At 52.0% G+C, this 14,651-nt stretch overlaps 1 protein-coding gene across 19 annotated transcripts in view; it reads left to right on the forward strand.

The window, feature by feature from the left end:
* FRYL (FRY like transcription coactivator) overlaps window positions 1-14,651 on the forward strand; it is a 2,516,714-nt gene that overhangs the window by 1,204,314 nt on the left and 1,297,749 nt on the right. For all 19 annotated transcript variants that reach the window (XM_085642132.1, XM_085642134.1, XM_085642126.1 and 16 more), the window contains one exon: window positions 8,596-8,750. In XM_085642132.1, the coding sequence (XP_085498258.1) occupies window positions 8,596-8,750 (155 nt within the window). The remainder of the gene's footprint in view (window positions 1-8,595; window positions 8,751-14,651) is intronic.

The raw sequence follows: 14,651 nt of genomic DNA on the forward strand, positions 1-14,651 counted from the left end.
TTACTAAGCAGCGCACTAAGAGGGCAGGTTGCCGAAGCAGGAGAGTATAGGTCATCAGACTACTTCGGAGGAAAAGTATGAAGGATAGACACCACTTCCCACTACAGTATGAGTAGATTTATTTATTTTTTTGCATATTTATATAGCGTGAACTCGACCCGAAGGTATTGGAGCGATTTACATGAGCACCGGTTGCGTCACATATTCAGGCACGGGGAGATTAAGTGATTTGCCCAGAATCACAGGGTGTGGACACGAGAGGCTCGAACCCTAGTTTCCAGCACCAAAGTCTGCAGTCTAGCCGACAGACCACATCCTCTCCCCAGTAGATACCCACTCGATTTACCCTACAGCAAATAAACTGGGTGCTCGGGAAATGGCCCGCACCCATATTCAGAAACTTGAAAAACAGCTCACACATCCCTCTTTAGAAACATAAAACATATTTTACGGAGTCTAAATTATTAGACATCATTGGTCTTTCGGAAACAACAATGCTCAATTTGCCCACTACACACTTGCTCCATGCCGGCAGAAAAAAGGATCGATATTGCTGCACTGCGGCATACCTTTGCACAAGTGTATATTGTCCACATCAATGAAATTGTTGGTGAATGCACAACAAGAACACATCACTGAAGCCACGCTTGAAATTCACCTTTCCAAAGCAAATGTAATAACCCGTCAGAGCCTTCCCAATCTTACCGAAATATATTCACCAGGAAGACATAAGAACTGCATATGCTGTTATTTGCGCGGCAAAGACTGCTACAAATGCAGATGTCTTGCATGTACATTACGGTTTTTTTTTTTAACGTATTTGAGAAGATTGCATACATTTACATCCAGAAACCATCAATATTAAACTTCTGAACAAGCCCTAAGCTGGAGACTGTTCACTGACATGCTAAAACATACACACACCCTGCTATAGTTACTTAACGCTACAGGTACTGTCTGCAGAGAGTCGTTCTTGCACTGCACCCTTGTGAGAGATGCAAACTGATTTATCATCCAAACATTTATGCTTATTCTGCCTTGATTTTAGATTTTCTCATCGTGTGGCCAGATTTCTGGGGCTGTAACCCATGTTCTGATATGTACATTTTTACGGTTCACAGGGAAGCGCTTCATCATTTTACCCATATCGGTTTAATAAAAATAAAAGTAGAATTTGTGCAGCCACCCATACAATACAATATTTACATCTGATGAAGCAGACCGGGCTTAGCTTTCCGTTAATGTAGATTTACAATGACAAGTAAGCCTTGCCTGAGCATGGAGAGCCACTTCAACAGAAAGTCGTGAGTGCGCCATATTAAAGTTAAAGCGAGTTGTGAAAGCAAAAGAAACTGTGCTAATTCTATTTTTGTATGCCAAGCCCCTTTGCCTGGGAGCTTGACAGGATCATAAAACAAGGCTGCAACAAATAGTATGGGGCTTGGCCTCCCAAAGCGGCCAGTTTGAGAGAGAACTGAGCCAGTTACCTGACGGCTGCCTTAGGGAAACAACGAGTTTACTCGCGCAGGCACAGCGAGCAGGAGACAGGGAGGGACAGGAGATGTGCACGCGTACACATGACCCGTACGCGTGCACATCGGCTGTCCGGGCGCGCACGTGCACATTACCTGTCCCCTTTCGGAAGCAAAACCCACAATAGGTCTCGCCAAGGCGATCAGCGCATGCGCTGCGTCGCTAGGCGAGACCTAAAAAGGAGGCAGTAGTGAACCCACAGCGCCAGCAGCTCTCATCTTCCCTGAGCCCCATGCAGTTATTGTTGTTCTACCTTGACTGCACAAGAGAGTTCCGGGTGGATGATCAACTCTTTGTTGGGTATGTTGGAGCGAAGAAGGGAAAGGCCATGCAGAACCAGAATATCTCCCGATGGATTGTGCTCTGTATTAAGATCTTCTACACATTGGCCCTGAAGTAACCCCCCCCCCCCCCCCCCCCCCTGAGGGTTTGTGTGCTCATTCCACCAGAGCTAAGGCAAGAGCGAAGGCTTCAATTACTGCTTTACCACGAGGTTCCAGTCCTGGATATGTGCCAGGCAGCAACGTGGGCTTCTCTACACACTTTCTTGAAGCATTACTGCCTGGACAGTCGGTCTGTCTTGATGGGCACTTTGCTCGTTTGGTGCAAAGGTTTTTCTAGTGCGAAACAGTTTTGCTGACCCACCACCAGGGAGGGTATTGTTTGGGTATCTATTCTAAGGTAAGGAATCTTCAGCTGGCACACACTTTCAGATGAACAAGTTAATTATCTTTGGTACCGCCTTATCTGGTAATGACTTTAGCTTACCTTAGCGACCCACTCATCTTCCCAGCGAACAGATTTCAAGGTACATGGCTGTTACCCGTCCAGGGCCCTAATTTTCCGCACCAGTGGTCAGTGTTCTTCGTGGCTCCGCTCTCCTGGTTTGGAAGGTTGCAAAAAGAAACTGATGTGCACACCCTGGGGTGACGCTTCTATAGGCACTGCACTCATCATTTCGAACACGGATGACACCACGTGGAGCTCATGAACACCACCTACTGGCGTGCAGGGGAACTGCTCATGAAAAAATGTCCAGATCTAGTCTGATGCCTGGGGAAAATTTTAAGGTATGGAATCTGCGACTAGATCATCTCTACCAGAACGGGCGTTACCAAAGGTAATTAATTTCATCTGAAAGAGCCAGGTTAGTGATAGATTCCTTACCGTAGAATATCCCAAGGCGTTAGACTGGATCCGGAAACTCTTTTCGTAGCAGTACCCCTGCGCGTCAGTAGGTGGTGTCGTGCGGCTCCGCGTCCGTCACTGGCGTTGTATGCGCTGAGATTACATCACGGAGACTACTTAGGCGCCACCCCTGCGCGCCGACATCAGTTCTTTCTTTTTGCGCGCCAGCAAGCGCAGATCCGTTTAGAGCACGTACCTTAGTCACTTTTTGACTACTCTTTTGAGACTTTTGTCTCCCCTTTTCTCCTGGTGCACATAGGGATGCCTGGATTTAAGTCTTGTGGGGCCTGCCGTCGCAGTATATCGGTGGCGGACCCTCACGATGTTTGCCTCTACTGCCTGGAGACTGACCATGACTCCCAGTCCTGTCGGGCCATGGCCCGAAGGCCTTGAGGGAGCGGCGCCGGGAGCTGCTGGAGGTCCGGCACTCATCCCAGCGCCGTTCCAGATCCAGGGACCGTTCCCGGGCTCGCTCACGGGGCCATAGTAGTCGCTCCTCGGCCTCCAAGTCTTTGGCCTTGGATTCCGGTAAGCGTCGATATAAAAGAAGTCAAAGAAGCGTGTTCGCTCTCTGACGCCCCTCGTCGGTCCTCTGATGCGGACGAGGGGGATGGGTTCTGCCCCTGTGGCTCCTTTGGAGCCTGGGAGTCCCACGGCCTACCCGCCTTACCCGGGTCCGTCGGCGACTCCCGAACAGGTGCAAGAGTTTCTTACCAACATAGACCTTCGGGCCCCGTGTCCAGATCCTGTTGGGCCGTCGGCGCCGCCAGTTTTGGCGCCACAGAATCATGCGCCGTTGGCTCCGGCCGTGGCGCCATGAGGTCTGGTGCTGCCGGCTCTGGCCCCAGCGCCGCAGTGGGTGCTGTTCGTTCCGCCCTTGCCCCGGTTCCAGGACCATATTGTTCCTGCCGGGGATCCGCATTGGGAGACGGCGCTTGCCCTGCCTCGGCCGGCGCCGTTCACTGGTTCCTTCTCTGGCTCTGTCACCGCAGCCTGTTCCTTCTGCAACAGAGGTGGAGGATGACTGGGAGGGGTCCGACTCTTGCCCCTCAGTGTGACTCCGAGCAGGACTGGGTAGACGACTTGGAGGACGCTAGCGGCCTCGATGTCTCTTCTGAGCCGGGGTTTGCCTCTCCCCCGCCTACTATGGAGGAGGGTGCTTCCTACACGATGGTGCTCCGTCGGGCTGCTGAGGTCCTCAACCTCGATCTTCCTATGGTGGCCCTCAAAACTAATCTCCTCACTGAGGTGCTCCAGACGGCGTCTACTATGTCCGAGCCCCTCCTTCCCTTCAACGACGCCCTCACTGACGTCCTGTTGGGCACTTGGTCGAGGCCCGCCACAGGGGCCCCTGTGGATAAGAATGCCACCCGGCGTCACCGCCCGGCGCTTGGTGACCCCGCGTTTCTGACCACTCATCCCACGCCTGAGAGACTGGTCATCCAAGCCTCGACGTTGCAGAGTGCCTTTCCCACGGCTCCGCCGGATAAGGACTCTAAGAAGCTAGAACAGTTCGGTAAGCGGTTGTTCTCTTCAGCCAGCTTGGTGCTTCGGTCGGTGAACACCGCCTGCTTATTAGACCGGTATTCCCACGCGGTGTGGGATACGGTTGCTCAGGTTTTGCCTCAGTATCCTGAGGAGGTCCATGCTGCACTTTCCCAGGCGGTTGCTGAGGGTAAGGATGCGGCTACGTCCACCATTCGGTGTGGTTTGGAGACGATTTCTACGACTGTGACACTGCGTCGCCATGCCTGGTTGCGATCTACTGGGTTCTCGCCGACATCCAGAGCTCGCTCATGGACATGCCCTTTGATGATACTCGCCTGTTTGGCGATAAGGCCGACAGTGCACTGGAGTGTTTTAAGGACTCACGAGCCACGGCCAAGTCCTTGGGTCTTTCTGCAAAGAGCCCGGCCACTCCTGGTTTTTGTTCCTTTTGTGGCCACAGCAGAGGCTCCCAGGCACGTTCCTTCAGCAAGCCTGTGCAGAACCATCCTCAGTGCGGACGCGGCTTCCGCTGGGTCGGGTCTGGGAATCAGCGTGGGGGTCAGTCCACCTCTGCCGCTTCTACCTTCAAACCTTCCTAATCCGAGCTTTGTGGAGCACCCCACGCCGGTGGGTGGCAGGATCCGCCACCACCTCCCCCACTGGCGCGGTATCACACCGGACATGTGGCTGTTGCAGATCATCCGCAGGGGTTACTCCCTTCCCTTTCAGTCCTTCCCTCCAGCCATGCCGCCTCAGTGCCACCGCATGTCGGGGATCACTTGGTACTTCTCCAGCAGGAAGTCACGGCCCTCTTGGCCAAGGGGGCCATTGAGTGCGTTCCTGGGCCAGAGGTAGGGAGTGGTTGTTATTCCCACTACTTTCTGGTCCCCAAGAAGGACAAGGGGGGGCCTGCACCCCATCTTGGACCTCTGGAACGTCAATCGCTTCCTCCGGAAAGAGAAATTCAAAATGCTGACTCTGACTCAAGTCCTGGCTGCCCTCGACCCTGGAGACTGGATGGCAGCGTTGGACTTGTAGGACGCATATTTTCACATCCCCGTCCTGTCAGCCCACCGCCGTTACCTGTGGTTCACGGTAGGCCAGGAGCATTTTCAGTTTGCCGTGCTCCCCTTCGGCCTTACCAGCACCCCTCGGGTGTTCACGAAGGTGATGGCGGTGGTCGCAGCTCACCTGCGCAGTTTGGGGGTGTCACTCTTCCCTTAACTCGACGACTGGTTGTTGAAGGCGGGCTCGCCCCAGGCAGTCGTCAACCACCTTCAGACTACGGCCGACCTCCTGCATTTGCTGGGGTTCTCCATCAACGTGCCGAAGTCGCACCCGAGTCCCTCTCAGAAGCTCCCTTTCATCGGAGCGCTGCTGGATTCGACACTGTTTTGGGTTTATCCTCCCGAGTCAGGGATATTCAGGCTATGATTCCGATCTTTCAGCCTCTATCCCGGGTTTCAGTCAGGATGACCCTCCAGCTCCTGGGCCTGATGGCCTCCTGCATCCTGCTAGTGCCACATGCCAGATGGCATATCCGGGCTCTGCAGTGGGACCTGAAGTTCCAGTGGGCGCAGCATCAGGGCAACCTGTCCGATCATGTCCAGATCTCGGAGGGTACTGCACGACAATTGCAGTGGTGGCTCACGAATCGTGATTGGGTCAATGGCAGATCGCTCTTCCTTTCCCCAACCGGAAAACACAGTGGTGACGGATGCGTCGATCCTGGGATGGTGAGGCCACTTGGTAGAGATGGAGATCAGAGGACTCTCGTCTCCAGCGGAGTCCCGGCTCCATATCAATCTGTTGGAGCTTCGGGCGATCCGGCTTGCACTGAAGGCATTCCTTCCCTCTGTCCCGGGAAGTGTGGTGCAGGTGTTGACGGACCACACCACCGCCATGTGGTATTGCAGCAAACAGGGCGGGGTGGGGTCCTGGACCCTATGCCAGGAGGCTCTGTGTCTCTGGACATGGCTGGAACATCAAGGCATTATCTTGGTGGGTCAACATCTGGCAGGTTCTCTGAATGCCAGGGCGGACAAACTCAGCCGCCGGGGCTTGATGGATCACGAATAGCGTCTTCACTCAGACGTTACACAAGGTCTCTTTCAGCAGTGGAGAGAGCCTTGGTTAGATCTATTCGCCACCGACGAGAACGCGCAATGTCATCAGTTCTGCACGTTGGAATTTCCAAGGCGGCACTCGCTAGGCGACGCTTTTTGTCGCGAGTGGAGTTGCTATCTGTTGTACGCCTTTCCGCCTATACCACTTCTGCCCAGAGTGCTGAAGAAGATTCGGCGCGACCGGGCCCAAGTCATCCTTGTGGCTCTGGATTAGGCACGAAGATACTGGTATCCCGAGCTACTCAGCACGGCGATGGATGCCCCGATCCGACTGCCTTTTCGGGAGGATCTTCTATCGCAGCAACAGGGGACGGTCCTCCACCCGAACCTGTGCAGCCTCCACCTCCATGCGTGGAGATTGAGCGGCGACAGTTGACAGCTTTCGATCTTCCTCCCGAAGTCTATGATGTCATTCTGGCAGCCAGGCGTCCCTCCACTAAAACGGTATACGCCTGCCGGTGAAACAAGTTTGTGGCATGGTGCACAGCTGAGGCTGTGGATCCTCTTTCCGAAGTCCTTCGGTTCCTTCTTTCTTTGGCCCGGCAGGGCTCTGCTCTGGGCACTATCAAAGGTTATCTTTCGTCCATCTCTGCATTTTTACGGCTTCCAGCTCAGCCTTCTCTTTTTAAGTCCCCAGTTGTTAACCGTTTCCTCAAAGGCATTACGCACACGTTTCCTCCCGTGCCGTTCATAATGCCTCAATGGGACTTAAACCTTGTCTTGACATATCTGATGTGCACTCCCATCGAGTCCCTTCATACCTGTCCTTTGCGTCTTCTCACTCTCAAGACTGCTTTCCTGGTAGCCATCACCTCTGCTAGAAGAGTGAGTGAGCGAGCTCCAGGCTCTTTCTTCCAAACCTCCTTTCCTTTCTGTTCATCCGGACAAGGTGGTTTTAAGGACCCGTCCTTCTTTCTTGCCAAAGGTTGTCACGCCCTTCCACATCGGGCAGACCATCACTTTGCCTACCTTCTTTCTGCCTCTGCATCCTTCAAAAGAGGAAGAAAGGCTCCACCGTCTGGACCCAAAACGTGCGCTCTCGTTCTACCTGCAGCGCACAAGACCGTTCTGGGTGGATGAGCAGCTCTTTGTTGGGTTAAGTGGGCGCTAAAAGAGGTCGGGCTGTGCATAAGCGAACCATCTCTCGGTGGGTCGTTCTCTGCATCAAGGCCTGTTACTCGGCTAAGAAGGAGCCTCCTCTGAGGCTGCGTGCCCATTCTACCAGGGCAATGGCAGCCACTACTGCCTTGGGACGCGGCGTCCCCTTGCAGGACATTTGTCAGGCAGCTACGTGGGCCTCGCTGCACACGTTTACCAAGCATTACTGCCTTGACAGTCCGGTCTGGATAGACGGCTTCTTTGGCTGTTGTGTTCTCCTGGACTTTCTGATGTAATCTATTTGCAGACCCACCACCGGGGTTGGTATTGCTGGGGTATCTATTCTAAGGTAAAGAATCTATCACTAACGTGTCTTTCAGATGCACAAGTTACTACTTGTGTAACGATATATCTGTAAGAGACATTAGTTAGTGTTAGATTCCTTACCGCCCCACCCATCCTCCCCGTTCTCCGAACCGATTTCTAGGGTTAAGGTCATCCACTTTAAGGGCCCTAGTTTCATTGCACCCGTGGTCAGTTTCTTGCATGACTGCGTTTCTGGCGCGGAAAGCCGTGTACAGAACTGACGCCAGCGCGCTAGTGTGGCGCCTACGTAGTCTCCGTGACGTCATCTCGGCGCATACGACGCCAGTGACGGACGCGGAGCCGCACGACGCCACCTACTGACACGCAGGGGTACTGCTACGAAAAGTCTTTCCGGATCCAGTCTGACGCCTGGGGATATTCTAAGGTAAGGAATCTATTACTAACTAATGTCTCTTACAGATATATTGTTACACAAGTAGTAACTTGTGCTTCTTTGACATTGGTAGTTTCAAGACAAAAGTTATAAGTTTACAGAATTATGAGTAGATGGCAGCATAGGCCAAATCATATTGCAGATCTGGAACATTTGCACACAATTAGACTCCGACATTACATTTTGCATAAGTGAATCTGTCCTGGCAGAATTATGACGTTCTGCATAAAAGTCATTAAAGTAATTTAGTAATAAAGTGGGAGCTCCTATAGGTCATGATATCGTAGAATTAGTTTTTGTTTAGTAAACATTATTGCCCCCAGGTCTGAACAGAAGTTAAATTGATAGTTCTACCATTCTTTTTACATTTTCATTATGCTTTTTATATTACACCTCATTCAGGTTCATCAGTTGGGGTGTGAGGCGGTAATGCTTTTGCTAGAGTTGAACCCTGATCAGAGCAACCTGATGTATTGGGCTGTGGATCGGTGTTACACAGGCTCCAAGCGTGTAGCTTCTGGCTGCTTTAAGGCCATAGCGAGTGTGTTCCAAACCAGGTAAGCGATAACATTTGTCTTTGAAATTTGTTTTTCAGATTAAAATATTTATTTTTATTATGGCTCTTGTATGGAAATTATATTGATACTGTCTTCTGATAGCACGCTAAAGTTTTTAAATATTATTTTGTGTACTCTACTGTATATGTATGTATGCACAGAGATTAGGAACCACACAAGCGGGAGGGTGTTTGTTTCTTCCTATTAGAGAACCACCTGGTAGGGTCCCCAAATGCCAGAGCGGACAAAAGGAGCAAATCTCATCCGACAGATGAGTGATGTTTGCATCCAGAAATTCGCAGGGTGTGTTTAGTATGGAGAGCATTGGTAAGTTCTGTTCACCACTGCAAAGAGCGTGCAATGTCTACAGTTTTGTGTGGTGGCGTTTCCGAAACAGCCCTCGTTAGGAGATGCATTTCAACAAGAAACGCCTTGCCGCCACTATCTCTACTTCTCCAAGTTTTGAAGATCAAGAACGACTGGGCCCAAGTAAGCAGAATGGGCCAGGAGAGTGTCATACCTGGAACTCTGAGCATGAGCATTTGTCATTCCATCAGGCTACCACTTCAGAAGGACTTCCATCCAAAAGTCCTCATCTTACACCTCAATATAATACAGGGAGATCGAGCAGGAGACTTTAACTAAATTTGAGCATCCTCACTGCCAGATGCCCCTCCCTAAGATACATTTGAAGTTGAAGTTGAAAGGGTTTTATATAGCGCTCTATTACCAAACTGTTTCTTGGCGCTGCAGAAGGAAACTGAAACTGAGGAAAGATGAGGAAAGAGAATTTAGGAAGAATAGGCAGAGGAGAAAAGATAAGTTTTCAGAGCTGCTCGGAAGACCAAATAGGAGGGAATAGACCTAATTGCCAGAGGAAGTGTGTTCCAGAAGAGGGGGGCAAGTGTGGAGAAGCTGGTGCCACCCGATTTCTTGTTGCGGAATCGGGGGACAGGCAGAAGGAACTGGGTAGAGGAGCGAAGATTTCTAGCAGGAACATATGCATTGATCTTGGATCTAATGAATGCGGGGGCAATGCCAGCTAGAGACATAAAGGTCAGACAGCCCATCTTGAAGAGCGAGCGCTCCCTAATAGGGAGCCAGTGAAGAGTCTTAAGCAGGGGGGTGGTGTGACTAGACTTGGGGAGCCTATAAATAAGGCGAGCCGCTTGATTTTGGATAAGCTGTAGGCGACGTCCCTCGCAGGCAGGGATGCCCACATACAGAGCGTTGCCATAATCTAGATGGTATAAGATCATGGCCAGGATAATAAGTTTAAGGGCTTCGACCGTGAAGTATCGCGAAACTTTCCGGACGGTTCTTAAAGCCAGAAAGCAAGAGGAGACTGCCGAGCTTATCTGGGGACGCAGAGAGAGGTCCTGGCTGATTTTGATGCCCTGAGATTTAACAGATGCAGAGGGAGACGGGGGGAACCAAAGATGGGAGGCCAGAAAGCAGGGGACCAGGGATTGGAGGGACCACCGATGAGAACCAACTCCGTCTTATCGGGATTCAATTTTAATTGATTGAGGCTCATCCAGTTGTAAATGAAAGTAAGAGTGGAGTGGACCCTGGAAACTGAGTCAGGAGAGGAGGAAAGGTTGAAGATGAGCTGGAGGTCATCGGCGTAATTGAACGCCGTGACCTCGATATCCTGTAGAGCAGCAATGAGGGGGTGTATGTAAAGGTTAAATAAGAGGGTGGAGAGGGAGGAGCCTTGGGGTACCCCACAGGAAACCGCGCGGGTGGGTGCAAGAAAGCCTTCTAGTCGAACAGCCTGAGTACGGCCTGCTAAAAAAGAGGTAAGCCAGGTCAAGGCACACCCCTGTAGTCCGGCGCCCCTGACACGGTCGAGGAGGATGGAGTGGTCGACCGTGTCAAAGGTGGCGGAGAGATCGAGAAGGACTAAGGCCTGGGGGGAATTGATGTCGTCACCACGTCTGAGCTCATCAACCACTGAGAGTACAACAGATTCCGTAGAATGTGCAGGCCGAAAGCCGGCCTGGTGGTCCGCTAGGAGACGATGGGCCTCAACGTAGGTGGAGAGTGAGGAGGTGATATGGCTCTCCTGAATCTTACTCAGGAGTGGGAGGAGCGAAATTGGTCTAAAGTTGGAAGGGGCAGTAGAATCAGTACCGATTTGTTTTATAATAGGAATAACCGTCGCTGCTTTGAAAGCATCAGGTACAATTCCTGAGGAAATAGAGGTGTTAAGCAGGGTAATAGAAGGGACTGGACAGTAGGAGAAGATCTCCCTCAGAATATGTGCAGGGCACACGTCGGCGGGGGAGCCAGTTTTGACTTTTCCCAGGAGAGTACGGAAGGCCTCTACTGAGATCAGGGGGAATTGGTCGAGAGAGGAGGGGGGCGAGGGTAAAGGAGGGCAAGAAAACCAAGGAGGGGCCATGGGGATGTTCTGCTTTATAGTGGCGATCTTCTCAATGAAAAAATCATTGAGGGAGTTGCAGCGGGATTGGGAGGGAATGGGTCTAGAAGCAACTCTGTCGGACGCAGCAAGCTCATGGACGATTGCAAATATCTCCTTGGGTTTGTTAGCTGCCTGATGAATTTTCTGGGAGAAGTGTTCTAGCTTGGCGGTGAGTATGGCTTTTTTATAGGCCCTAAGTAGCGTAAGGTAAAGGATCTTAAGGTCAGGGCAATATCTGCGTCACCACTGGCGCTCAGCCTGCCGAAGTGCCAACTTATGGCCCTTTAAGGCATTAGAAAACCATCTGTTGGCATCGTGGGAGTGGCGCGTTCTGACCCGTCTAAGAGGCGCAACATGGTTACAGGCCTCTGAGAGCCAGTTATCGATCGTGGCTACCTGCGGATTGGGAAGTAAATCTGTCAGGGTAGGGGCGGAGGAGGCTAAGGAATGGCCTAAAGCGGCCAAATCCACTCTATTCCAGTTACGAACGTAGATATTTTTAGGGAGAGGGGGGATGTTGATCTCCCCCAAAGGAGTTGAAAAGGTAATCAGGAAGTGGTCGTACCAGACACAGGGGGATATAGTAGGCGGGGAAATAGGCAGATTGGCAGACCAAACTTGCTTTGCTGGAAGCTGGAGCACATTTGTTTCCTGGTGTAGTGCCTCTTACAAGCTAAGCATTCAGATGTTTTGTTGTTGGTTCGTTCTTTGGCAAAGCAAGGACATACTGTGGGCTCTGTAAAAGGATATTATTCACCCTTTTGGCTTTCTGTACTTGCTGGACAGACTGTCGTTGATTGCATCACCAGGTCTGAAGTCGTTCATTTAAGGTTTGCCACAAATGTTTACTTCCAAACAGTTTTTGATGCCCCAGTGTGACCTTAACATGGGCTTGACACTTATATCCACACCCTTAGAGCCTATGCATAGTTGCTTGCTCCATTTTTTGATACTTAATACTAACTTCCTCAATGTGATTGCCACCTCGTCGCATGAGTGAACTTTGGGTATTCTCATTGCAACTGCCCTACACCACCATATTTCCGCACAAATTGGAGTGCTGGACTTGAAAGGCTTTTTTTTTTTTTTTAATTAAAATTCTTTTTATTAAACCAACTCGACAGTCTTACAGCAGATGTTCAGTGACAGGCGAAGGTAGGTACAAACGGCCACATAGTACACAGTTCAAAACATGTTACAAGCAGATCTCCCTAGCGGTCAAGGGGATACATGAGCCTCATCCACCGTCTGCCTGCTCGGTGGGGGACAAACATCGCCTCTATATTGGTTCCATGCTCCCCATACCTTATTCCACTTTCCTTGGCAGCCCCTGGCAACAAACACAGACTGAAAGACATTCTTTTTTTTTTTTTTTTTTTTTTTTTTGAAACCGTTTATTACAATCTCAAACAGTTACAAGTATGGGCCTACAACCGTCTGGCCGGCCGCTAGAGTAGCAGTAGCACATGACATACATACAGAAAAATCTCTTGGCGGTGCAAAAAGGGTAAATCAGGAGATATCAGTAGTGCAGGCCACATAACTCCAAACCAACAATACGGTTTCCTTTTGTCAAAACACAACAACACAAAAACAACCACACCCGCAAGGCAACCCGCAATCCCAAGTGACAGCACGCGCTCCTTAAGTGGGGAACCCCAACCAATCGCCAAACTCTGAAGAGGGGAATGAGAACAGATCAGGGACTGGGGAACCACGTGCCCATGGCTGGGGGAGGGGGTCGGCTAGGGGGACGGAGCTGGTGAAGCAGCCGGCAGCAGCGGCGGCTCGCAAATACCCCCGCGATAGGCGTTCCAGGGGCCCCAGATTTTCACCCACGCCCCAGGCTTACCCCTCGCAACATACACCACCTTTTCACGAAACATACACCAATCCATGTGTTCTTTCCAGGCCGACACCGCCGGAGGCCTCTGGGATCCCCACAATTGAGCAATGTCACGCTTAGCGATCATGTATCCCAGAGTCACCCACCGCGTCTGCGGAACCGAGTTGTCAGTTGGCTCCCACACATTCAGCAAGCATCTCCTCGCTTCAGGCAACAGCACGACACGCGTAACCACTCGCAGGACCTCATGCACACCACGCCAGAATCGCTCCACCTTTGGGCATTCCCACAGAATATGCAAGAAAGTTGCCAAAGCACCACAGCCACGCTTACACAGTCCATCCTCAGCTAGGCCCATACGTAGAAGCCTTGGCCCCGTCACATAGACCCGGTGGAGGATCTTAAGCTGGACGAAGCGAAGACGAGCCGGGATGGCCACCTCCTTCGGAGAAGCCACCGCGGACATCCAGTCCTCGTCGTCCAACTCCAGCCCATCGGCAACCCAGGCCTCGCGGAGGCCAGTCAGCAGGCCCGATCGGTCGTTAATCAGTTTTTTGTATATAAGGGAGATCGTGCTGTCTGGGACATGGCCATCCAGCACTCTGTCCTCCAGGGGGGAAGACTCCGGAATGGACGCGACATCCGGGAAGACGGAGCCCAGCGCGTGGCGGACTTGTAAGTACCGGAAGTACTCACTGCCTTGCAACTGAAACTCCGTCTGCAGCATCTCGAAAGTTTTGAATCCCCCCCTCGTCCAGAGATCTCCCACTGTGCTGATGCCGATCGTGTCCCATTTCTCGAAGCCCTTCGAGGTCCACAAGGAGCCCAACCTCGCCGATGCATATAGCGGTGACGCCCGGGTCAAACGGTCCTTCCACCCCATAGCTGCGTTAGCCGCGTGCCATACACGCACCATGACATGCGTCGGTCCCGTCAGGCGAGGGTCCGGCGCGCCAGAGTAAAGCGCCCGGTTGTAGTCGCCACCGGGCAGGAGCATCTTGTCCATTTCAAATGCCGGGTTCAGGGCGGGCCCGTAAAGGCCATGATTAATCGCAGCTAGCTGGGAGGCCCAGTAATACCGTTTAATATCCGGGAGGGCAACCCCCCCATCGTACCACGGGAGCGTCAATTTAGCCAAGGCGATACGTGGCCTCCCGTCCCAGAACAGGCGACGCTGCAAACTCTCCACCTCTCGGAAGTAGCACGCCGGAACCAAATCCATAGTGTTCTGGAGAGCGTACAGAAAGCGCGGCAACGACATCATTTTAAACAAGGCCGCTCGGCCAAGCGGCGAAAGCGGCAGACGCCGCCAACGCACCACGTCCTCTTTCAAGCGCTGGAGGGGGGGCAGCAAATTCCGCTCGTAGCGGGCCTCCGGGTCCAGAGTAATATATATACCCAGGTACCGAAACCCCTGGGAGGCGATCTGGATCGGACAGTCCCGTGGTAGGACCGGAGCCTCCCCGGCAAGCACATATACACAGGATTTCGCCCAGTTGATGACGAGGCCTGAGTTGCGACCGAATGAGCGCAAAACATCAACTAGGACGATCAGTGATTTACGCGGGGAGGCGAGATATAGAAGGATATCATCAGCGTAGAGGGACACGCGGTCCTCATGCTCGGG

Source organism: Triturus cristatus, chromosome 2_2 (assembly GCF_964204655.1).
Source record: "Triturus cristatus chromosome 2_2, aTriCri1.1, whole genome shotgun sequence".
Classification (NCBI taxonomy): Eukaryota; Metazoa; Chordata; class Amphibia; order Caudata; family Salamandridae; genus Triturus; species Triturus cristatus.